Genomic DNA, 27,478 nt, shown 5'->3' on the forward strand with positions numbered 1-27,478 from the left:
AAACTATATTGATAGTTCTTCATTTAATTTCTTGCAAGATATCATTCATAAACCCACCGCCTCTGAGTCTGGGTCATACAGTACTAAAACATCAAGCTCTACTTTCTCTGTACTGAGTGCCTTCGACAGAAAATTCTTACAGAAAGCCTAATATGGGGACAATGTATTCTTCAGACTGATAGAAAATGGATATATTTTATGCATAAATGTATTTATTTAATTAATAGATTTTTGTATGCTTTGCAAAACGACATAATATTCCCTAATGCAAAGTTCTTACTTGCAATATGGTTCCTCAGTTTTTTTAATAATTTGATTTCCTTCTTTTATATAAGTAAAACCTATTTCTTCAAAGTTTGACTCTAAATTTGCATGTCTGTAGCCATGGAAACTAATTTGATAACTTTAACTCACAGTGAACTGCGGGATCATGATTATATTACACAATTAAGAAAGCAACAATTGAAAATAAAGATGTACAGTGAATCAGTTTATTTATTAAGAAGTAGTAATAAATGTAAAAACTTTTATGAAGGTGCCATAGGGAAATCAAGCAGGATGCTTATGTATGCATGGCTTTTAATTTTTTCAGGTGAGAACATTAAGATTGGACTATAGTGATGGGGAATACACCCCCGTGTTCAGTTTGCGGTTGAACATTCAAATCTAATGAATGTTTGATTGAGAACTTAGAACTTAATGCAAGTCTATGGATCTCGAACTTGTAAATTCAAAAGTGCCCATTTTAAAGGCTTATTTAAAAGTTATTGGCCATAAATGGGATCTCCGGTATTACCCTGAGGGACATGAATCCGCAAAGAAAAAAAATGGTTTAAAAAAGTACCGCTTTTAAAGGGGCAGTCGTTTTTCATTGCTTAAAGTAAAAAAAAAACAGAAAAATTCCTTTACATATCATGCCTGGGTGGTCATCTTAAACTACCTGCAAAGTTGCACATTCTGTACAATGTATAAAACCTCCTGCTGCAGGACTGACATTTTTTTATTTTATATTACATTTTTACTATCTGGTAGGAAGGTAGGAGGGACCCCACAGAAAAGTGCGTGAGGTTTCCCAAAAAGCCACACTGGGCCTTCAGGCCTGGTAGGACTTTTAAGGAGAACCCCACCTCCCAAAAATGGGGGGGAAGTGCTTGGGGTTCCCCCAAAAGCTATACTAGACCCCTGATCTGAGCACTGGCCTGGCAAGACAGGAAAGGGGGAGGACGAGCGAGCACCCCCCCGTACGGTTTACCAGGCCACGTGCTCTTGGCATGGGGACAATGTCCCCATGCCAATGGGGACAAGGACGTCTTCCTCACAGCTATGGCTCAGTGTTTGTGGGGGTCTGCAATCTCATTAGCATCAGGATACCCCTTTAAATAAGGGGGCACCAGGGGTGGACTGACCGTTTGGAAACTCAGGCACTGCTTGAGGGCCCAGGATCAGTAGGGGGCCCCATGAGATGCCCCTGGTACCATTTTCAAAGGCTTTTTTGAGTTTGGGCAAGGACACAGGGGCCCCATGATCGCCTATTGCCCGGGGGCCCCATGAGTTGTCAGTCCACCCCTGGGGGGCACCCTAATGCTGCCCCCCCTTATGAATGAGTAAGGGTTACTTTTACCCCTACCCAGTCGCTAAAGGGTTAAATTTAGTAAATAATAAAGAGACCAGTCTTTTGAAAAAAACATTTTATTGAACAAAAAACAAAACAAACGTTTTTGACAAGTCCTTTATTTAAAAAAAAAAAAAGCCAAAAAATGGTTCCATTGTTGTAATCCATCATCAATAACAGGGTCCAGCATTGTCATGCGACGCCGTTCACACCCGCAGAGACATTTGCCAGTCAGATATAAACAATTAGGTGGAGCTAGCAGTGATGTCACCGTGATTGGCCAAAGCATTACACCAAACCTGTGGTTAGGTGCATTGCTTTGGCAAATCACCATGCACTGTGAGAGTGCAGTGCATTGTTCGGCAAACACGCGAACAGCCGATGTTCGAGCCAAACTTACGTTCAACTAGAACATCCAGCCCATCACTACTGGACTGCATCTACTTATTTATGTTCTATTTATTTTTCTAATATATTGGTATTATCTTTTCTATATATCACCAATTTGTGATTCTCAATTTTTTTTTCTTCGGGTTTCAGCAACTGAAGGTTTAACATAATAAAGAAACTATAGAGTTAGAAATATAGTAGCTCCCTTTGCAGACTTGTTTTTGAAGTTGCAAGCTCGTAGACTTTTTCCATAACCCTTGATCTGCTCCTTGGTGAGTCACTGACCTCGAACAAGCATGCAACCAGTGAAGTCAGAACTTATGTCCTGAAGTGACTTGCAATGCAGTGAAGCAAAGGTTAGGATGAAGAACTAGAGTGAGGCTCCCATATTTCTAAAAAGTTCCCTTTGAAGGGAAGATATAATGGTTTTGAAACAAGTTTATCTTATTTTATGGTTGTAAATGTTGGGATTAAAGTTTTTCTCTGCAATTTTATGGTACTGAAATCTTTACGTTTTTATACATTCTAGGTGTCACCATCCCGTATTTTCAAATAGTAAGTAAAATCTAAGCAAGACTTTTAGGACACCCTCAATATGAATGTTGTAATGCAAGTAAAGCCATATACAATTATACAAAATGTAATTATATATGATTATATATATAAATATGTATGACAAGTCATTATTAGTAAAGGTGCCCTAGAATCATGCTTAGACAGTACTTACAATTTTGTGTATATATAGCCAAAGAGACCGCACAGCCAGAGCTGCATACATTTTTCATCACTTTGACTGGACAGAACTATTCAAGAAGGGATGTGTCACTCCTCTTACTTTGTGTCCAATATTTTAGATGGAGCTATTGAACTCTGTAAACATGCTTTTTACAAAATATGAGAAAGAGTCTAAAGCTACAATGGCTGGCTAGAAAGAAGACTGCATATTATTCATATGCTATATTTCATATTATCGGATTTTTAATTTTTTAGATCTGACCATAATTAAAATAAGAAAATATACAATATATTAATATATAACATTTTATATAATGAGATTTATGATTCCCAGTTGCATCTACCATCAAAAGGTAGATAAGGTAAATTAAATTTCTTTAAAGATAATTAACTTGACAACTTGCATTGAAAATGCCTTTATCGCTCTGAGAGAACAAATTTAAAGGTTTTAGATTAACTTTATTGTTACACTAATGTGTTACTGAAACATATTTTTTTGCTTATGTGCATTGTAATCTAATGCTGAAAGAGACAAACATTCCAATTTAAAGGTGAACATTGATGTACTAATCTGTTTAAAATTGTATATACTGTATGTCACACCCATATAATGAGAAGGCTTTGTTATTTATGTTTAGGGGTAAATATCTGGAGCTGTTCTATTCATATATATGTTGACTGTATGCAAATATGCGGCCTCACTAAAGTGGGTCTTAATCCATGGGGCAGCATATATGCTTATCTCCCTTTATTCTGAGAGTGCGCCTCACAGTGCGCTCCCAACACAGAGACTAGGTTCTCACTGAGAGCCCTGGGTCTCATACTAATGATCAGGACCCAGGACTCCTGGTTCCAGGTCACCTGATCACTCTGATTGGCTATCACAGTGATCAGTCACTGTGTCTTTCTCTTCTTTCAGGAGCATAAATATAAACAAACAAAAGTATGTAAAAAAAAAGTAAAAAAAAATTAAAATAAAGAATAAATAGCTAGATCAAGGTTTCATTTAGGTCAATGCCAGGGGTATTGTAAGGGTCAAGGAAAGGGTCAAAGGTCAGGGTCAGTATATTTTGGGTAGAATTATTATCAGTGTCAGTCATTGTAAGACTAGCCATACACTATACAATTTCCATCCAATTTCTGCCCAATTTTCTTTAGCTTTACCGTCAACTATGTAGTGCAAGAGCCTTCCTGATTGGATATAACTGAAAGCGTTGTTAGGTATGATCTCCTATTATATGGTTTTTGGTGAATCTAAACCAAAACTCTCAAGAAAGTTGTATAATGTATGGCCAGCCTTAGTATCAACGTGTTTTAAGTAGGATAAAAAGGCAATGCACACCATTGTTTCTGAGCCCTACTATGGGTACAAACCACAACTAACATATGTGGTATTGCTGTGATCGTCAGAAGCAGGATTTATTTTGGGTTGTTCTCCAATGGTAAATTATGGTAATAGTAAGAAATATACAGCTAAATTTAAAAAATATAGTTTTCTTTACTATTTTGAGCAAGTTCTCCTTTGATAATATAAAAAAAAATCATGAGATATTATTACCATTTACCACCAAAAGAAAGCCCAATTTGTCCTGAAAAATAAACAAGGTATAATTCAATGGGATACACAAAGTAGTTGTGATGATATGTACAGCTTCAGCCCGGGTTCACACTAATGCAGTGCAGTACATCGCATGTGATTTGCACAGGAATCACACCACATTCTTGTGCAAGTCAAATGTGATTTGTGTGTGGTGCAATTGGAGCCATACACTTTGTATGGCTCAAATCACACAGCACCTGCACCAAAAATGCGCAGGACCCTTTTTTGGATCCGCACTAGAATCGGATCGCATGGGTATTCACACCTATGCGATCAGATTCTGCACATTGCACAGCGTTTTGCAGACTAATTTCGGGGTGTTGGTAACTTAACATACACACCTGCAGCGGTTCGCATGAATGGTGTGCGATATTGATGTGTTGCAGAATTCACACAGAAAAAGCAGCGAATTCCGCACTGCAAATCCGGGCTTACTAACATATATCAAAGTTGCAAAATTGTGTTTAGGCATTAACATTTGTTTTACCCTCAGTCACTAAGGTGGTAATCTATTTTTAACCCTTCTTTCCTAATTAAAACCTATTTAAAAAATATAGCTTTAAAGACTATCTATAAATTAAAATCTTATATGTTTAATTTTTGAAGAAATTACAACCCAAAAGTTATAAAGTGAAATACCTCCCCAGAATCAGTACAATATTGGATGCAACAGCAGCTGCAGTCTGGGAAAATAACCATCAAAAGATGCAAAGGAAAATTTTACAGCTCTATCACACCCATACATTATAAGTATAATATTATACAAAATTTATCAAAAAATAATCAAAATCAAAATAAAAATACAGTATATATTGGATAAATAAATGCATGTCCACTGCTTCCTTTTTTACACCTTTCTTACACATGTGAGAGTAACAATTCAAGTTGAAGTTTAGAAAATGTAATGAAATATTATATAATACCTGTCCCTGCCAAAGAAAAGCATCCCCACACCATGATGCTGCTACCACCATATTCACAGTGGGGATGCTGTGTTCAGGGTGATGTGCAGTGTTAGTTTTCCGCATGCATAGCGTTTTGCTTTTAGGCCAAAAATTCAATTTTGGTCTCATCTGACCAGATCACCTTCTTCCGCATGTTTGCTGTGTCCCCCACATGGCTTTTTGCAAACTGCAAATTGTATTTCTTATGGCTTTCTTTCAACAATGGCTTTCTTCTTGCCACGCTTCCATAAAGGCAAGATTTGTGGAGTGCACGACCAATAGTTGTCCTGTGGACAGAGTCTCCCACCTGAGCTGTGGATCTCTGCAGCTCCTCCATAGTTACCATGGGCCTCTTGGCTGCTTCTCTCATTAATGCTCTCCTTGCCCTGCCTGTCAGTTTAGGTGGATGGCCATGTCTTAGTAGGTTTGCAGTTGTGCCATACTCTTACCATTTTCGGATGATGGATTGAACAGTGCTCCATGAGATGTTCAAAGCTTGGGATATTTTTTTTTATAATCTAACCATGCTCTATACTTCTCCACTTTATCCCTGACCTATGTTTTATGAATACTTTTTCAAGACACTTTGTGTATATATATATATATATATATATATATATATACACATATATACATACACACACACACACACACACACACACACATATATACACACATATATATACACACACATACACACAGTGGTTATAAAAAGTATACTTTATCCCTGACCTATTTTTTATGAATACTTTTTCAAGACACTGTGTGTGTGTGTGTGTATATATATATATATATATATATATATATACACACACACACAGTGGTTATAAAAAGTCTACACACCTGTTAAAATGTCAGGTTTCCGTGATGTAAAAAATGAGACAAAGATTAATCATTTCAAAACTATTGATTAACCCCAAATAAAGTTCAACTGTTCTAGTAGGTCTTTCCTGACATTTTCTTAGTCGCATCCTACAGCAAAAGCCATGGTCCCCAGAGAGCTTCCAAAGCATCAGAGGGATCTCATTGTTAAAAGGTATCAGTCAGGAGAAGGGTACAAAAGAATTTCCAAGGCATTAGATATACCATGGAACACAGTGAAGACAGTCATCATCAAGTGAAGAAAATATGGCGCAACAGTGACTTTACCAAGAACTTAAAAGGTATAAGTGCAGCGCTATAAACGCATGTAACATCAATAACATACATTCGTCTCAAGGGTGGATTCCTTTCATGAATTTCTGCACATCTGTTCTTCATGAATAATTGCACATTTGCACTTGGGTACTTGGAATAATTACCCTTCTACAAAGGTTATTAACAGTTTTTTACTGCCCGCTGAAGTACTTTTTACAGTTGTCACAAACGCATATTGATGCACATAGTTGCACTTTTGATGCACTTCTCTCCACTTTATTGATTTATGATATTGATCTTGCATGCGTTTATAGCGCTGCACTTATACTTTTTAAATTGATTTTGGGACTGTTGCCGATATCCAGAGTGTTAGCAGCTATTTTATGATCATTAATTCTATTCTACTATATTAATATTTATATATTTCATAATTTAACTAGCGCTCGCTTATATACTATTTAAATTACCAAGAACTGGATGTCCTTCAAAAATTGATGAAAAGACGAGAAGAAAACTGGTCTGGGAGGCTGCCAAGAGGGCTACAGCAACATTAAATTAGCTGCAAGAATATCTGGCAAGTACTGGCTGTGTGGTATATGTTGTAACAATCTCCCATGTTCTTCATATGTCTGGGCTATGGGGTAGAGTGGCAAGATGAAAGCATTTTCTTACGAAGAAAAACATCCATGCCCAGCTGAAGTCTCCCAAAAGCATGTGAGAAAATGTGTTCTGGTCTGATGAAACCAAGGTTGAACTTTTTGGCCATAATTCCAAAAGATACGTTTGGCACAAAAACAACACTGCACATCATCAAAAGAACACCATACCCACAGTGAAGCATGGTGGTGGCAGCATTATGCTTTGAGGCCGTTTTTCCACAGCTGTAACTGGGGCCTTAGTCAAGGTAAAAGGAATTATGAACAGTTCCAAATACCAGTCAATATTGGCAAAAAACCTTCAGGCTTCTGCTAGAAAGCTGAATGTGAAGAGGAACTTCATCTTTCAGCATGACAACAACCCAAATCATACATCCAAATCAACGAAGGAATGGCTTCACCAGAAGAAGATGAAAGTTTTGGAATGGCCCAGTCAGAGCCCAGACCTGAATCGGATCGAAAGTCTGTGGGGGGATCTCAAGAGAGCCATGCACAGAAGATGTCTTGACAGTTTTGGAGTGTTTTTGCAAGGAAGAGTGGGCAAATATTGCCAAGTCAAGATGTGCCATGCTGATAGACTCATACCCAAAAAGACTGAGTGCTGGAATAAAATCAAAAGGTGCTTCAACAAAGCATTAGTTTAAGGGTGTGCACACTTATGCAACATTATTATTTTAGTTTTTTATTTTAACTTCCCTCCACCTAAAAGATTTCAGTTTGTTGTTCAACTGAGTTTTACAGTTTATAGGTTACGTTAAAGGTGTAAAAAGATCTGAAATTATTTATCTTTGTCTCATTGTTTCACATCACACAAACCTGACATTGTAACAGGGGTGTGTAGACATTTTATATCCACTGTTTATACAGTATACACAAATTTTATATATATATATATATATGGTCTGCAAAAAGCTTCTGCACTTTTATATATATAATAGAATTTCAAAAAGTGTGGAAGCTTTTGAAGAACCTCATATACTGTGTGTATATATATATATATATATATATATATATATATTTATTATACACACACGTATATGTAATATACTGTGGTGAATCCACCACACCCTCTACACAATAATATATAAACATCTGTATTGTATACACTCACTGTCCACTTTATTAGGTACACCTGTTCAATTTCTTGGTAACAAAAATTTCTAATCAGCCTATCACAAGGTAGCAAATCAATGTATTTAAGCATGTGGTGAAGACGACTTGCTGAAGTTTAAACCGAGCATCAGAATGGGGAAGAAAGGGGGTTTAAGTGACTTTAAACGTGTCATGGTTGTTGGTGCCAGATGGGCTGGTTTAAGTATTTCACAAATTGTTGGTCTACTGGGATTTTCACACAAAGCCATCTCTAGACTTTATAGGGAATGGTCTGAAAAGAGAAAATCCAGTGAGCGCCAGTTGTGTGGATGAAAATAGCTTGTTGATGTCAGAGGTCAGAAGAGAGTGGGGAGACTGGTTTGAGATGATAGAAAGTCAACAGTAACTCATATAACCACTTGTTACAATTAAGGTATGAAGAATACTATCTCTGAATGCACAACACGTTGAAACTTGAAGCAGATGGGCTACAACAGCAGAAAACTACACAGGGTGCCACTCCTGTCAGGTAAGAACAGGAAACAGGCTACAATTTGCACAAGCTCACCAATATTGGACAATAGAAGATTTGAAAATCTGGTCTGGGGAGTCTCGATTTCAGCTGTGACATTCAGATGGTAGGGTCAGAATTTGGCGTAAACAACATAAAAGCATGGATTCATCCTGCCTCGTATCAACGTTCTATGGATGTGCAGCAGACAAATCTGCAGCAACTGCGTGATACTATCATGTCAATATGGACCAAAATCTCTGAGGAATGTTTCCAACATCTTGTTGAATCTATGCCATGAAGAATTAAAATGATTTTAAAGGTTCTTTTTTTGTAAAATAACAAACATGTCTATAGTTACCTACTGTGTGCAGTTGTTTTGCACAGAACAGCCTGGATCCTCCTTTTCTCGGGTCCCCCGCAGGCTCTCTTAGCTCCTCCTGTCTGTCGGGTGCCCCCACAGCAAGCAGCTTGCTGTGGGGGCACCCTACAGCCACGCTGCTCCATGTGTCCATTCACACACGGAGCCATGGCTTGTCCCCACCCCCTCTCCTCATTGGCTGACTAGCTGTGATTGACAGCAGGGGAGCCAATGGCTCCTGCTTGCTGTCTCAGCCAATGAGGAGGCAGAGACCCGGGTCAGCCGAGGCTGCCATTCACATCGATGAATCGAGATGAGGCTCAGGGCTTGAGGAGCTGGTGTACACAAAAGGTTTTTTACCTTCATACATAAAATGCATGAAGGTAAAAGAACCTTCAGCCTTTACAATCACTTTAAGGCAGTTCTAAAGGCAAAAGGGGGTCCAACAAAGTACTAGCCAGGTGTATCTAATAAAGTGGCCGGTGAGAGAGGAATTAGAAAAAAGGACATTATACTTAGGACAGTAGATGGGAAGGGGGAAGGAGTTGTTCTTAACAAAACAGACTACTACAAAGAACTAGACAGATTTGTATCAGATGAGGAAACATGAATTTCTACGAGGAAACCCTACCAATAAATATAAATACAGCAAAAGAGAAGGTATCGTAGACATGAGGGAAGCCAAATACCTGATACAAGAGGCACTGAGGATTTCTGTTATCTACTGGGTCCCCAGAGTGCATAAAGACCCCAACAAACCCCCGGGGAGACCTATAATTATTGGGGTTGAGTTGTTATTCTCAAGAGTAGAGGAATACCTACATCGGTTTCTTCAGCTTTTAGCTCAGGGTTATTTGTCATATTTGAAGTACAGCAAGGGCCTCATCAATAAGTTGGATATTACAATTGGGCATACATGTATACTGGCAAGTGTAGATATCAACTCATTATATACAAATATTCAAAAAAAGGACGCTTTAGCAGCTTTAGAATGGGCTCCTAAAAATTAAAAGATACTAAAGAGAAACAAATGGTATTCATGTTACAGAGTTTGGAAATAGCCATAGCGAGCAAGTACTTACAAATATATATATTTGTTGATATATTTATTTTATATTTTGTATAGTATTATACTTATGATACTGTTATATATGGGAGTGATAGCGCTGTGAATTTTTCCTGTGTACAACAAAACCACTTCCTTCAAAACCATCATACGGTATCTGCAAAATCTGGAAGGTAATTCTTCAGGAGTGAAAGGGTTTAAGGTGCTGATACTGAACTGGTTAACTGATAAAAATATTTTTATGGCTTATAGCTTAAATTCAAAGCATTGTATATCGTATAGCACAATAGAAGATATTTGCCAAGATGAAATACTGGATTTTCTTCCCCAGAAAATCAGGCACAACTGATGTGACATTTTTATATTCCATTAATCTGACCCTAGAATCACTTAGATGACAAGATGATAAAGGATCACAATTTCAAAAGGCACAAACAGGTAGCTGTAAGGCAATCCATAAAATGTGACAGGGCACAAGGATGAACTGGCTGATTTTACTTTGTTATTATAAATTCTGAAGGTGCAGGATAATGTAGTAAACATTCATGAGCAAAAAAAAAAAAATTACAGAGCAACGAAAAAAGTTATTTAATTATATATTTGTGTGTGTTAATTATTTCCAAATTATTTGAAAAATAATGTAAAATCGAAATAAAAAGATTATTATATTACCAGAGGCTCCTGTAATTTGCCAGACAAGAAGTGGGGGAAAGTGTGCAAAGGGACACAGATAACAATCAAAAACTAATGGGGTTCTAACTTTCCCTCACTTTACTAAAATATGCTTTTTTGCTTTCTATGTTGTTGTTAGAGATTTTCCCTTCTGTTATTCACCATGACAGGATGTGGGACAAAATCTCTCTAACAGGGGTTCTAATCCTTCCATGCTCAATCCAGAACAAAAAAAATAAGTTAGGATTTAAATACACTTCAATTGTGATAGAAAAGGTTGATTAAGGATGATTAAGAGGATCACTTAACAGGGGTCACTCTCATTCTGGGGCAGTATATGGCAGAATCTCTCACCAAAAAGTAGCTGGTATTTTACTGATCTGGCCAGTGAAGGGACAACTCTATAGGAACAGGAAGCAGTCTTTTAGGTTTGCTTATTTGACATGTTTTCAGTAAAAAATATTCTGAACGTAATTTTTGAACAAAAACTTGGGAGGATGAAAAAACCCTGGTTGTGGTGGGGCTGCTGTCCAGTGAACCTATAAGTTCTATATAGCACTACTCTGCCATGTGTTTTTATGACAAAAAATAAGGGGTTGCATCGATTTTTAAAACAATCTTTACATTCTCCAGCTAAGAAAAAAACAAGATATTTTCTAGTTATTGGTGGATCACGGTTTGGAGATCCACATCATGGCTCTGACTCGAGTCTAAGTGACATTTGCATCAATTTGTGTCCAATTTATGTTCCTTTATGTGTGATTAAATTGAACTTGCTGGCAGATCAATCCAAGTGCCGCCAAGAATTATTATAGTTGCATCTAACATCACAGGTGTAAATGAACGGTGAAAGGGTGACTAATAGTAAAGTTCAGCAGCCTATGACTTCTCAAGAACAGTGTGGTACATCTCTAGGAAGCCAGAGATCTCTGTCTCCTTATTTATTTTTTATTGATTTTACATTTGACAGAATGCTACAGATGAACAGATACCCTCACTGCTTTAGCAGTGCAAGTCAGTGGTGGGAACTACGAGTAATACCAGAAATTCAGAAAGTAAGATATTATCAGTGAAGTCTACAAAACATATAAGGGTGATTCAGCCAAAAATGTCTCAGTGTGTATGGCTACTATTGCAAGCAGGGTGAAAGGAAGTGGCAACAAACAGTAAAATATACTTTTTTGTATGCACTGTTATGTTTCCATAATGCTATTGGTCTGGATGATTTCAGATATACTATAGTTATACAAAAAGGGATAAGAATCTCAATACTCCAGGCCAGGACACCTCCTTTATTGCAGCTTTTTAAAGTTCCTAGGAGCATATTTACAAAGCAGCGAATGTGATATTCACCAAACATTTACTGCAGGTTAATCAATTGCTTTATTTTAAAATGCATGCATAGGAAAGTGAATGTTTAATAAATGCCATATTTACTGCTTTATAATAATTTGAATTCTGCTATGTTTATCATCTAATGTTCTTTATTTTAAAAAATATTGAACTTTTGGTGGAACAATGCAGTGGAGAATTTTTTTCAATGCATTGGAGAAGTACAAAAAGTTACAAAAAATTTAAGAGATATATGGAGGGAGCGGTTTTGAGGAGGAACGTTGAATGTCAAGGTGGTTGGACCAAAATACATCTTCAGACTATTTTGATCCTATTGTACTTACAATATAAACTATAATAAAAACATGTCAGAACTGATGTGGTTCCTTCTTTCTGGTATTATATACTGTACAAAATCAGAATAATTTAAATGCTAAGTTTAGGGTAGTTTCCTCTCAGGTGTACTTAAAGCTGAATAAAATGTTTAAATATTAATATATAAACCTTTTGATTCATGCGTTAAAGAAAGAAGAAGCAAAAAAGCTGAACTAGTAACAATTGCTTCCTCGCTCATCACTTTAGAGTAATGTTGCATAATGAGTTTTAAGCCATTCTGCTTGATCATAACTCATTAAAACATGTATGTGTTACACGGCCAAGGATTATAGCTGATCTGTTTTATTCCATTGATTCTTTGTCAGCACAAGGGCAATAAATTGCAATACTTCTGAAGTCATATATTAATGGTTGTAAGGAAAAGAAAAAACAACATGTCATCCACATAAAAAAAATGTATGAATCCCAAAAGTAGAAAGGAAATCATTTATAACTTTTAATACACCAGAACTTATCTTTAGTCATAAGCTTAACAAACATTGTAATCCTTGGCCAACTTAAAAGATCTGTACAGAGTTTTTTGTGTTTCCTTTATTTTGCTTAGAAAACAAAGTTAAAAATAAATGTGAAAATATATTTTAGTCAGATAAATAGGAAATAGCATAGTAATATTTAATATTTACGTGTATTAGTCAACTAGTGCCATAAATCAGATGTAAAATTGATGTTACCTTGCAATCTTACAGACATGTGGACTGCTCCTACCTTGCTATGGCTGAGAAGCTGACCTATTACTTGTGGTCCCATTGACTCATGATCTGTTCTTACCTTACTCTTGCATTGTTCTGGCAGCCTTATTTCGCCTGCTGTCTAATATTGGACCAATCTCAGCCCAGTCTGGCAATCAATGATTCTATTTAAGCTGTGCTTAGACCGACCATTCCTGACCAACCTTTATTCGCCCACGTGTTGTTCAACACTGTAATTTGTGACTCCTTATCCCCAGAAGTTCCGCTGTGCACTCGGCTCAACTTTCTACAGAAATTCTGCATGCTGAGCAGTACCTTGTCCCTGGAAGTAATCTACTTACCTTTCTCTGGAAAACATGTACATAGAGCCATAACCAGCTCCTGGAAATTCTGTACTCCATACAGTCTCCAGTCCCCTGACACCCTTGTACACTGCACTGTACTCAGTCCTTCATACAGTGGTGTATTTAGGTTTTGTGCTGCCCTAGGCAACACAAACATTGGGCACCCCCCCAACCCCCAATGAGAGAGCGAGAGAGTTCAATGAGTGTGTGTGTATATGTATGTTTCTCTCTCTCTCGCTCCCCCCCCTGCTACTAGCACATATTTCCCCCCTTCCTCCTAGCAAACACCATCCCCCCAAAAAAATCCACATTACACTTCCTAGAAAAAGTGGAGAGGAAAGAGCAAGGAGGAGGGGAGCTATGTTGTGTTCTCCGGGCTCTCCCTCCTGTCAGAACAGTGTGCATCCATGCAGCACATGAGCTAGGATCACTGAATAGATCATATGGGACTGTACACACACACACACACACAGTATGATTACCACCCCCTACCCACATTTCCTGCTGTGATGAAAGAGATGAACAGCCAGAGATGAACAGCCCTTGGAGGAGGTAGGGGGTGGTAATCATACTGTGTGTATGTGCAGTCCCATACGATCTATCAGTGATCTGCTGCTGCATGGACAACAGGAGGGACAGCCCAGAGAACACAACACAGCTCACCTCCTCCCGGTTCTTTCCTCCCCGCCGCTTCCCCTCTTCCTGCTCCAGGCTTTCTCCTTGTCCCAGCTCTGAGTGCAGGCAGGGGAAGGAGTTAAGCAACCACTCAGGAACACCAGGACACCCCCTCAATCCAGCCAAGTCTGTCTCTCTTTTCTCTCTCATTGCACATCTGTAAGGGTTATCAGTTAAATCGAAGCAGTCAACAAGTAAGGATTTTTAAGACATACTGTAAGTGGGAAAATTCAATAAAGGTCCTGTACCACTTTCTTGTTAATAGCCTTTGTTAATTCATTGCTCCAAACTCATTAACCATTTTTAGGCACTTTTCTTCTTATCTGTGAGTCATGCGTCAAATTCAGCTAGTTCTTATTTGAGACACTTTTCTATTTTGTCGCATTGATTGCTCCAAAATCAAAATGAAATAATGACAACTAATTGCTTGGGAAACTGAAAAATGAAGACAGAATAGATCCAAAAAAATATGTACACATGTAAAGGTCTGTTGAAAAAAATAAAGATTAATCAGATTAGGACTTGGTCTAGTCTGCTGAGTGGCAGAGATTGTTAGTAGCAGTGTTATTGACAGTGTCATTTAGATAGTGCCATTATTTACTTATTTAATGATTTAATTAGTTAGTAATTTGTTTTGTTTGTTTTTAAAATGTTTTAAACACTTTTTTCTTTTTTTTAATTTTTTTTTTCCTTCCGTTTTGTTCAGTGGACAATGTAATAGAAATCGTTCTATTAGGCTTAAGTTGTTGAGACTCAGGGATATCTTCAATAGGAATAATTTCACTACTATTGGAGTCAATAATATTCTTCAAATAGGGATTTTGATGACTCGGTACTGTAATTTGATAAGTCCCCATGGAAGATGTTACCTTGATGGATTTCCTTAAAAAGAAAGAGCGCCAGTTCTCCACAGAGATCCATACGCCAGATAGAACAACATCACTCCAAATTGAAGTGCAAATGCACAGTGATGCGTATGTTGGTTAGATAAGCATTGTGCCAAATTGTAATAGGAATAATAGAGCACCAGTTTCCCTCAGAAAGTGGGCTGTGACAATCATATCAGCATTGCGCCAAAGTGCAATAGGATGGTTAGAGTGGAAAAGAAGTGTGACATTTAAAACCAATGTGCCAAATACAATAGAAAGCTTAATGTTTCAGTTCCTCTTAGAAGAACCTGTGGCATTTTATAAGCATTGCGCCAAATACAATAGCAAATACAATAATGCTCCAGTTCCCCTCAAATGAGATGTGTGACAATTTTAACTGCATTCGCACCAAAGTGTGATAAGAGTAGAGAGACAGTTTTACTCAGAAGAGGTGTGAGACAAATAGAAAAGAATTGCCTTTTTTTTATTTTAAATATTTATTGATTTTCAAATATATAAATTGTACAAACATCCACTTTTAAAACATTGATATTGACACAATTTCAATACCTTTAACATATCTACTTTTCTCCCTCCCCCCCCCCCCCCTAACCCCCTGACTAAAAAAAAACACACATCCCCCCCCCCCCCCCCCCCCCCCCCCGACCAGCTCCTCCCCACTCTGCATTTTTTTGTTTCTTTCTGGAGATCCTCAAAAGAGAAGAAAAGAAGAGAAAAGAAGAAAGTGTAACCATAATATTTTATATTAGTCCCCCCGTAAACTCTATTTTTAACTTTGACTTTTTAAATTCCTCCCATTTATTCCATCTTATATGATACCTCTCCATCTTATCTTCATTTATATGGTAAAGTTTCTCCATTTTACATATTTGATCTACTCTTTCAAGCCAATCTTTTATTTTTGGCACCTCCTGTCTCCTCCAGAACTTGGGAATCAAACCCTTTGCTGCATTCATATAATACAATACACCAGATGTTTTATATTTTTTGACTGAAAGCTTGGTACTGTGAAAAAGGCAAGTCCTGGGTCTAATATAATGTCAGCCGCCGTAATTTTGTGAATCAAGTTCACTATTTCTCCCAATACTCCTGTATTTTCGGACACTCCCACCATATGTGATACATAGTGCTTCTGCCTCCACATCCCCGCCACCACAAAGGTGAATTATCTCCGCTCAATCTATGCTCCACACTCGGTGTAATATACCATCTTGCCATACACTTGTAGTTCATTTCCACCTCCTGCATATTTACATTTTCATGTATTAATCTATACATTTTTCACTGTTTTCCACATCTATTATTACACCTATATCCCTTTCCCATTTTTCTATATATGGTGGCCTTATATCTGTGTTTATTTCAGTGAGAATCTTAAATATTTTAGAAGTTCCGTGTTTCCCATTTCCCCGTATGTCTAATAAACGCTCAAAGGGATTCCAATCCTCTCTTGTTCTTAGAGGTTTTGGAAGCTTCCCTATAAAGTGTTTTCTCCCTTTTTTTTCAATTTCTTAAGTGAACCCATTTCCTCCTCCACCATTATATCCCTTGATTGTGCATCCTCCTTCTTAATCCACTTCGCTGTGATATCTTCTTTACCCAGGGGAAAAAACTCTGTGGACCCTAAAAGCATTAACAGTGAATTAAATTCCCATCCCATCTGTCTGTGCAATATATCCCAATCTCTCAAAACATTTAATGTGCATGAACTTGTACCATCTGGTAATCCTCAATATTGTGTGGGCAACCGTACAATTCTGCTTAAATTGGTATTACTTAATATATTTTCAATCTTAACCCAGCTTTTCCCATTTGCATTATGTGTCCAGTCATATATTCTCACCATTAGTACCGAGTTATAATACCTTTCTAAATCTGGTACTCTCAGTCCACCTTTCTCTTTATTTCTACATAAAATGTCATGACTTATTCTTGGTTTTGTATCCCTCCAAATATATCTTACTATCATATTTTTAATTATTCTGAAGTATACTTCTGGTAGTTTAATTGGTATCATTTGAAATTTCTATAAATTTTTTGGAACAATCACCATTTTTCTCTCTAAACAAAGGGAAATTCCTCTTGTAGCCTATTTTTCTCTCTATTTGGAAAATTTATATTTAAGATCTCTGTTTTTGTTGGATTAATTTTTAAATTTGATATCTCCCCATACTCTTTCAGTGATTTCATTAAATTTGGCAATGTTATCCTACGGTTCCCCACATAAAACAACATATCATCCGCATAAGCTGACACCTTATGCTCTGTGTCTCCTTTCCCTATTCCCTTTATATCCGTATTACTCCTTATTGTAGACAATAGAGATTCTAGTGACAAAACATATAAAAGTGGAGACAGAGGGCATCCCTGTCTTGTTCCATTTAGCATCCCGAAATACTCTGATAAATCCCCATTAACCATGATTGCTGCAAAGGGTAAACTATATAATTTCCTTATCCATTCTCTCATTCTGCCAAAATCAATTGCCAGACCCAGACAGGTACCTAAATTTGGTGCATTCTGTTCTATCTTCTCTGCCTCTGAGACACTTTCCATAAATTCTGTCTGCTAAATCCAGTCTTTATGAATTTCAGAGAATATGTTGTGTATTACAATAATTACAATTCTGTGTGAAAAGGGATTTTTATTTCCCGAGTGAAATAAGGAGATCATAGGGGGTCAGGTGAAGCCTGAGATCTTTATATTTGCCTGAGATCCTGAAAAACAGCCAATCAGCCCATATAGTGTAGCCTAGTCCTTTTACAATTATGATCTCATTAAAAACATACACAACTTATCAACCTTAAATACTTCTTCATCATCGGGGTAGAAAGAACTTCCAAAGTTTAGTATCACACTTTTAGGAGCATTCATTAAGTTCAGTAACATAAATCTTTTAAATGTAAAAATCGAAAAAATAGTACTGTGTACCAAACAATCCTTTTTTTAAAAAGCACACTGGGATTTCAAATTAAAAAGCAGACTAGCAGACTGTTAATCCACTAGTAAAGGAATTTCCTTCTTAACCAACAAGGGGAAGGGGGGGGTGTCCTTACAAGTAATATACCTTACACACCTTCCTGACAGATGCAAGTAACATCTAATATTGATATTTAGTATTCCATATTTATCCAATTAAAATTATTAAATAATTTTACAATTATTTATTATCTGCTATATTAAATGTATAAATATAAAAAAAAACTATAAATCTCTGTAAATGAGAAGAGTAAAAGCCAATTATATCTAATTTTAAGCAACATTGGCAAGGATTGAGAATCTACAGCCCCTCTGAGAATGATGTGCAGATATTAATCATCTAATTTAACTTTTGTCTAAAATGCTTTTAAATAATTAAGGAAGATATGGTTGAGTTCTCTGTAAAGGAAATATGAATATTTTCAATAACTGCATATTTTTAGTTATTATCGTAGTAATTTTTATGCAAATTTCATATATTTACAAGCTCCCTGTTAAATATTTTCTATATAATATTATATGTAGAGATTAGACACTAGAGATTTGCTCCTTCATTCTCCCTGCCAAACTGCTTAACAGCTGTTTGTTGAGTTAAAATATGATCAACAAAAGGAGCATTTAGACAATCTGTGTGTGAATCACTGCACCAAAAGTGCCATGTGAAAGCTCCTCTTGCAAATCAAAGAAATCAGGCTGCACAATGATGACATGTAAAAATAACCATGTTTTAATGGGCATGCAGAGATAACCTACACCACCAAACTGGAAACCTGAGGCTACGTGACCAACGTGTTTCACACATTTTAGGGCTTAATCATAAGTTTGCTTACACAGCTGACTAAAAATCACTCAACAGTCTTCTATCCCTTAAACCCATAAAAACTTTTAAGGAGGCACGTTTGACAAAATTTATAATTCATTATAGGATACAAGCCACCAGCATCAAAAATAATCAATAAATCCTTGCTGTGGGGTCCATAATTCCCAAGGAGGTAATTAGGACACATCTATTTTACAAACAGAGATGTGTTGGAAATATTATTTACATGCAAATATATTGAATGATACAACAAGTTTCAAACCACGTCTGTGAAATAGATATGTTACATTTATATGGGTTACATTTATGATTAATGCAATGTTGACTTTGAAATGAACCTATGTTCTTTCATTTGTGATTATATTACTTGGATCACATTCATTACAATGTTTTTATGTATTGTTGTTATAAGCCTTAATAGATTTTCCCATGTGGCCAGTGGTGCAGCGGATTCGAAACTAGGGGAGTTGCTCTAGGACATTTTCTCCCCATGGGATTTCAATGGGACTATGGTCTTAGACTTATAGCTGGGAGGCGGTCTGATTCTTGAAGCTGGCTTGCGCTTCAGGGGCAGGCTGCAACATATCGGCTGGTGAACACTGCCTAGCAGCAGTCATTTTAACCATAAGCGCTGTATGTACCTGGTGCTGGCTCTTCAGGCAAATATACATGTGAGTGCAGTGTAATTGTAAGGTTTTATATGGTTTCATAAAGTAGGATGCTTTGCGCTATTAACCTTTTCCCTGATACTGTTTTTTGAATGGCAGTGTATTGCATTGGAAGGAATCGCATCCTGGTATATGTGAATGGTCAAGATACACAGTGGGTCCAATAAAAAAATGCAGTGAGACCTACAGTATCTAGTAAATAGAAGATCCATCTATTGTGGTGAATGTAAATCCATGTAGGTCACCTGGAACATCTTGAAGTGGTCACATGTTTATCTGTTACTAATGGCATCAGCACCTGTTCACCTACCTTTTTGTTTTTTAAGCAACTATTATTTGAATGGGACTTATTGATACATTGGATATTAGTTATATTTTCTGGTGTTGTTCATTTATTTATTTTTTGCACTTTTATGTGTGGCAAACTGTTTCATAATTTTGATTCACAATTTTGGCAGTGTGGTATATATACACATTTATAGGGTACACATATGTGGAAGTTAGACACATTTTGCGGATTGCAGCAGCCATAATTACATTTGTCTGTGTTTCCTTTTTTTGTTTTGCCTGTGGTGCATTTCATTGTTATTTAAAGGCCTGATATTGTTTATCTTACAGATTGTAACAGTATTGTATTTTAAAAATATATGATAAATGATATATTTTCATAAACAATTTATGGATGCTCTTTTGGGTACTGTAACAGTCACACGGGGTCTATGTGGAATACTGGTTTTGTCTTTAGAGCCTTCAGACTTTAGGAGGACCAGAGTGCCCAGTGAGAGTAGAAAATGTCCCAACGTCAGTAAGCCTAAAAAAAAAAAATTACATAGTGCTTGTAGTCAATGGAAGGAATAGTGCCCCATTACTGGTATTAGTGGGAGCAATATTGCCCCATCATTGGTATCAGTGGGAGGAATAGTTCCCCATCATTGGTATTAGTTGGAGCAACAGTGCCCCATCATTGATGTCAGTGGGATGAATAGTGCTCCATCATTGATGACAGTGGGAGGAATAGTGCCCCATCATTGGTGACAGTGGGAGGAATAGTGCCCCTTCATTGGTGGCAGGGGGAGAAATAGTGCTCCATCATTGGTGTCAGAGGGAGAAATAGTGCTCCATCATTGGTGTCAGAGAGAGGAATAATACCTTATCATTGGTATCAGAGGAAGGAATAATGCCCCATCCTTGGTATTAGTTGGAGGAATAGTGCTCCATCCTTGCTATTAGTTGGAGGAATAGTACCTAATTGTTTATTTCAGTGGGAGGAATTGTGCCCCATCATTGGTGTCAGTGGAAGGAAAAATGCCCCATAGCTGGTGCTGTGGAAAAAAATGGTGCCTCCTTGTTGGTGTCAGTGGGGGGTACCCTGAGGGCAAGATAGAGGCAAGCAAAGGGCCGCATTCGGCCCACGGGCTGAAGTTTGGAGACCACTGCTTTAGAGTAAGATTTTAAGAGCGATAATGGTACCTACTCTAATCTATTTACCTTTTCCATGACAACAGTAAATTAATAAGTAGTGGTTTATGTAGCAAACATCATTGCCCCATGCACATTATTAACACTACATGGACACATCATTTTTAATACATTAACATACACTGAAACAATTATTTATATCAATGATAATCTATTTTACATGTAAAATATGCAGGAAAAAATGATGAATTCATGGTGGCTGATGACTATACTCCTCACATCTTAGTTATCTAACTCACAGTAGTTTACAAGTTGAAGTGTAACTGCACTTTCAATGCAGTTATATTTATTTGCCTCCAGCACCCCTACAGGTCTTATACTTACCTGTTTCTGCTCCATGAAGAACTCCACAAATGTGTCCCACTCACTGCTGCACAGCTTCTCCTCCAAGATCTTCACTGTCGGGTCCAACTTCTCTCTGAATGTGCACTGTAATCTCAATCCTATAAAGTTTGCAAGCTCCTTGTATACTCTTTTCATTGCAATGAATGTTAAACTTGAGTTAGTTATGCAATTAAACATGTGAAATTAAAATGCAGTTATACTTTCACCTGGATATTAGAAAACACCAGAAGTATGTGTTGGAGCCTTTACCCATATAAATATTGTAACATGCATCTACAGTATACCAAGAATTATTTCTGTTATTATCCCTTGTGTTTCTGTCCATTGTCATAGAGATTGTTATGCATTTTATTATATTATTATAATGCATTGTTATTGAGTGTGTCCCATCATGCAAAAAAAAAAAAAAATACAAAGGTTCACACAGCCATCTAAAGTAGCAAAGGAATAGTTTGTATCATTTTACCATTTTATTAGGGTAACCCAAATCTATATTATATTATAAAATAAATTAAAAAGTCTCAAAGACAAAAAACCCTTAACTTTCTCAAACTTAACATTAAAGGATTAGTGCAATTTCAGCTCTTAACTATTCATATTACTTGTCATTGTATACTATTCAAATGAGTCAGTTGAATGATTAAATATAGTGTCATTATTATTTTTCAGGATTTACAATACAATACAATACAATACAGTACAAGAGGGTTAGGAGGGCCCTGCTCATAAAATCTTACAATCTAATAAGGTGGGGCAAGTGGTACAAAAGTTAATAACTGTGAAGGGTGAGCTGATAGAAGAAATAAAGGTTTAGTCGTAAGGTGGAGGCAGGATAGGCTTCCCTGAATAGATGAGTTTTGGGGGATTGCCTAAAGGTGGACAGAGATCCAGAGGGTGGGAGGAGTTTGGAGAAGTCCTGGAGGCGAGCATGGGAGCAGGAGAGAAGGGAGCTGGGTGATATTGAGCCAAGATTGGTGATGTAGCCTGGGGCAGAGCTGTGAATGGCTTTGTATGTTGTTGTTAACATTTTTAATTCATTTGTTGCGTAATTGGAAGCCAGTGGCAGGATTGGCAGAGAGGCGTGATGGACACTGAGCGGTTGGTAACATACGGGATTCTGGCAGTAGTATTTAATAAAGACTGAAGGGGGTAGAGCCTGTGTAAAAGTAGGCTTATGCAAAGGGAGTTGAAACAGTCAAGACTAAAGATAATAAAGTGAATGATTATCTTGGTGATTTCCTTGGTTATAAAAGGGGGCAGATTTAAGAGATGTTACAGAGGTGAAATCTACACGTTTTAGACAGTGATTATATTTGGGGCTGAAAGGACAAGTCAAAGTTTTGTATTATACCCAGTACCCTGGCATGAGGGGAGAGACCTGATAGTTGTATTATTGATCTTGATGGAAACATCAGGGAGGAGGGCATAAGCGGGGAGGAATATCATGAGCTCTGTTTTAGAAAGATTTAGTTTAAGGAAGTGATGACATCCATTCTGATATATCAGTTATTAAGTTATATAAACATAGAACAAAGTGCACTACCCGATCAACTTTAAGTAAGTACTGAGAATCAAATAGATGTGAACAGTCCAAAAGTTTAATATAAATTGCATATGAAATATATAATATATAAAAAAAACAAAAAGTCCATCCAACAAGATTGATGGAATGTGCAAGTTCCTGGTGTGACAAACGTGGTGCCGGATCTCTGCTCTTCTCACCAGCTCCTGACAAAGGACCAGCCAATCTCACACCATGCTGTCATTTGCGTAACAATGCCACTCTCAGGTGCACCCTGAACAAAGATTTTCCAGCTGGCAGGACCACAATCTATGTGCCAGCAGCCTGAGAGCAATTGTCACTGGGTTATTTAATTACGCAATTAACCATTCAACTCCAAACTGCCACCAGATAGCTTTGGGACTATCAACCCTTCACAATATTAGTAAGAATAAGTGTGAACAATAAATCTCTGTAACACACACTGTCGCCACAGACAGGTATATTCAGAGGTTTATTATATAAAGTAGAACACTACATGAGACAGGGATTCTTTAGTTTGCATCAAAAGCCTTAGAGATAGTTTTAGTATGTTTCAAAATAGAGTTTATTAATGAAAAGGTCAAAAGGTGCAATTAAGTTATTTACAGAAAGGAATGTTACAAAGAAATAAAAAGAACAATAAAGCAACAAAGAAAAAAAAGAAAGGAGTTAAGAAGGCAGAATACTTGCAAAGTCCTTGGTTTTAGCAGAGTCCAATTGTCCAAGCAAAAAGGTTGCTGTGGCTCTCTTGGGTGTTCCTTGGTTGATGGTAAAATGAGAGCTTGCTTACTACATCCGGTTAGTCCCTTTTCTGTGATATCAAAGGGGTGTCGCCAGAGACCAGCTAACCAATAATCCGGTTTAATGGATGGGTGCTGGGAGGCCACCATGTTTATGACCAATTCACAAATACAGTTTTATACTAATATCAATAACTTCCAATACATGCAGGTGGTATTCTAGAAAATCACAGAATATTATTCATAATTATATTTCGAACCCAGGGGGACCAAACACAGCGTACCTTTGTCACCCAGGCGGGAAGAGACTGCTTTCTCCCCTTTCATCTGTGCTAGGATAGTCATGTGTTCGGTATGATATTCTCCATTCAAATATATACTTAACATTAATGTGTCCAGTTGCTGTTGAATTCTATGAATTGTATGTGGAATTGTTACATTGTGGAATAGACATTTTATGGCACACTCTACATTCCTAGAGCCTTAATGGCCTTACACATCATGTGTGAGGACTTGCCTGAGTTATTATTGTTTTACGATAGGTCAGAGGGAAGTGTTTTTCATGGTTCCTGGAAACAGACATCATGCCAAGACTAATTAGCTGTTTATAGCTCTGGCCAGGTCTGCACTCTGCATCTATTTGTGTTTTAGTTAAGATAAGAGGCTCTTTTGAAGTTCATTAAAAGTTACAGCTACAAATGCCATAGTTTGCAAAGGAGGGGGGAGTGGGAACACTGCTCATGAGATCGTAACAAGATTTGTTCATTTATTTGATTCTCATCTAAAGTTTATCTGGTAGTACACTTGTTTCTATGTATACATAATTTTGCTCATTTTTGTATTCAGATGTGAAATAGGTGCAGCTCTGAATATAGCTTATCACACTCAGCCCAGAAAATCTTTTTTTGTCTTTATCATTTAGAAAGTTAGTAATGCAAGAAGAGAATGAAGGAGCAAAATGAGGAGTAGAAATATAGATTTGGGTATCATCAGCATGATAACATTAGAAACTGTGGGAGGTTATCAAACAACCAAGAGAGGAGTTGTAAATAAAGAAGAGAAGGGGTCCAAATACAGAGCCTCTGGAGACTCCTACAGAAGAAGGAGTAGAGAGGAGGAGACAGAGTTGTAGGTAACACTAAAGGAACACTGTGGCAAATAGGAGGAGAACCAGGAAAGAGCAGAGTCTTGGAGACCAAGGAAATGGTATTTATTTAGGAGTGGGTGGTCAACGGTATCAAAGGCAGCAGAAAGGTCTAGAAGTAAGGGTATGAGGTAGCAGCCATTGGTTTAAGCAGTTAGTATATGGTTAGTGAGTTTTAGTGGAACAGTTTATGTGGAATGCTATAAGTGAAAGGCAGACTGTAAGGGGTCAGTGGTAGACTAAGTTTCCAAAGGTTTAGAGGTAAATGGGAGCAAGGAGATGGGTCCAGTGAGGGCCTTTTAAGTATGGGGGGTAATCTGTGTATGCGGTAGGAAGATGTGAATGAGAGCTCATAGGATAGAGGAAGAGGGTAACCATAGTAGTTGTGAGGGAATAGGGTCCAGGAGACAGGTGATTAGGTAGGCATCTGAGAAATGTCTAGCAAACACTTCTGTAGTAGCCTGGTCAAAAGTATTTAATGTGCCGTTAGACTGTCGATGCTACCTAATCCACAGTCCCTCAAGAGCATGGCTATGTCTCTTGAGATTTCTGGTGTTGTCAGTTTGCCAAGTTTGTAACATCGAGGTCTGATTCTGTGAGCAGTTAGAGAAGCAAGTGCATCCAGTAAGGATAAGAGTAAACTGTTGTGGACAAAAGTGGCCAGGTTAGGGTAGGACAGAGGTGAGCTTTTGTCATAGAAGTAGTTAGAAGCAGAATAGAGAAGTAAAGAGTTAAAGTTGCAAAGGTTTCTATGGGAAATCATTTGATGCTTGGATGGATAGGCAATTGCAGACAAGAACATTGTGAAACTGATGAGGTTGTGATCAGAAAGAGGAAATGGGGTGTTGGTGAGATTGCCAGAAGTGCAAAGATGGGAGAATACAAGGTCAAGGGTGTTACCATTAGAGTAAGTGGAAGTGTTTGTCCATTGCGTTAGGTCAAAAGATGAGGTTAAGTTGAGAAGTCAAGATGTGCCTGAGCTGTTAACATTAATAGGGATGTTAAACTGACCAAGAATGATACTGGGTATTTCAGAGGAGAGAGATTGGGGTAACCGAGTGGTGAAGTGTATTCCTTTAAAGTGCAGCTGTGCACAGACTATGAACAATAATATATTTACATGTCCCCAAAAGGCAGTGATGTAGCTTTAAAACAAGCCCAAAAACTGACCTCTGTAGCTGCAGATACTGTGTATCTGGATCGGCCTTTTGCTACATAATACTAACCCACTGAATGCCATACTTACCTTGGGTACTGGAGCCATTACTATTGAAAACTTTTGTGCACTGAGGTTCCAGAAAAGGAAAACTATTGATTCGCTATGAGAGTCTGATTTAGCAATGTTTGTCAGAGCAGCTAGCCTCACGTCAAATAATCAGTCAGAATGTGGGAAAAAATAGAGTTTATTTTTGAGCCCCTGAATCAAACAACCCCAAATGTTACAAATTATTAAAGAAACATAATTATTATGCTCATCTGTAACCAATAAAAATTCATTTCCCTGAGGTTTAGTATAAACCAAAAAGTATGGATTAAGAAGCACATCTCTGTATTTAAAGTTTAAAAACCCATTTAATGTGAACATTAATTTTGAAAATCTTATTTGAATGTTTACCACTCTGTGATTACTGTTGCTGGCTTATGGATGCAAAGTGACATTTTGCTGGGTTGTTTAGGCAAATCATATAAAGAAATGTAATTTTCTGCTGGTAGGGAAACAAATCATTAAACTTTCTGCTGGGTTAATGAAGGTCTTGAAATGCGGGAGTGTTGATTTCAGAAGATTATCAAACTGATTTACAGACAATTCTAATTAAAAATGTAAACTAAGATGTCAGCACAGCAGGGTTCTGCAATGAATGACATTGATCTCCAAGGGCACTGTTCCTCTAACAGGCAAAAACATAAGCCAGCCGACAAATTATGTGGGTAGGCAGGATAACTATTTAAGTTGGAAATTAGATTAGCTTGCAAAAATACAAAATAAATGAATAAAAGTGATCAAAGCATGAGAAACTCACTCTAATTAAAAGTAATTCATATGTCCACAGAAAGAGGAGAGGCGCTTGAGCTACGTGCAGAAGCAGTGGCTGGTCAATGAACATGTGGCAGGTTTTCCTAAAATTCCTATGCACACAATGGTAGTGTTACCCCATTATCCTGGCACGTGCACTGTGGTCACCTAATGGCTATTATTGGGGGTGCACTTTGCCATTACAATTTACCCGGCTCTCTTCTTTTTTGCATTTTCCAAAGTAAAATGAGCTTGCGTCCGCGTGCATTATTCATTCTAATGTAAAACTCTCAGCCATATGTTTTTACTATTAAAATAACTTAGAGAGACACTATTTGGGATTCTTTCCCCTACATTTAAATAGGTTTAGGCAAGCTATATCTCTCATACATTTAAAAGTTATTTTTCTGTTTTGCACACTAATTTTTTTTTATATATTTAGCATCTTTTCTAAATGGGTTAGTTCTTATTAAATGAAAACTCCTCCTAGGTGCTGGGTTGTTACATTTTCTAGACGTTATGTATTCCACTGTATCCTTATATTAACCATGATCTTGCTTGATTGAAGAATAGAGATCCAATGACAGTGACCCAGGATCAAGACTTAGGAATATTTATTAAATGTGATTATTCTCATTAATAGG

General features: G+C 37.3%; 1 protein-coding gene across 1 annotated transcript in view; it reads right to left on the reverse strand.

The window, feature by feature from the left end:
* LOC149460862 (uncharacterized) overlaps positions 1-25,622 on the reverse strand; it is a 98,171-nt gene extending 72,549 nt beyond the window's left edge. Inside the window, exon 1 of the mRNA XM_089679172.1 lies at positions 25,325-25,622. Coding sequence (XP_089535298.1) covers positions 25,325-25,622 — 298 coding nt within the window. The remainder of the gene's footprint in view (positions 1-25,324) is intronic.
* Between the last annotated feature and the right edge of the window lie 1,856 nt (positions 25,623-27,478).

This window comes from Staurois parvus, unplaced genomic scaffold (genome assembly GCF_062004578.1).
Source record: "Staurois parvus isolate SC_StPar_1 unplaced genomic scaffold, SC_StPar_1.0 ptg000218l, whole genome shotgun sequence".
NCBI classification, from domain to species: Eukaryota; Metazoa; Chordata; class Amphibia; order Anura; family Ranidae; genus Staurois; species Staurois parvus.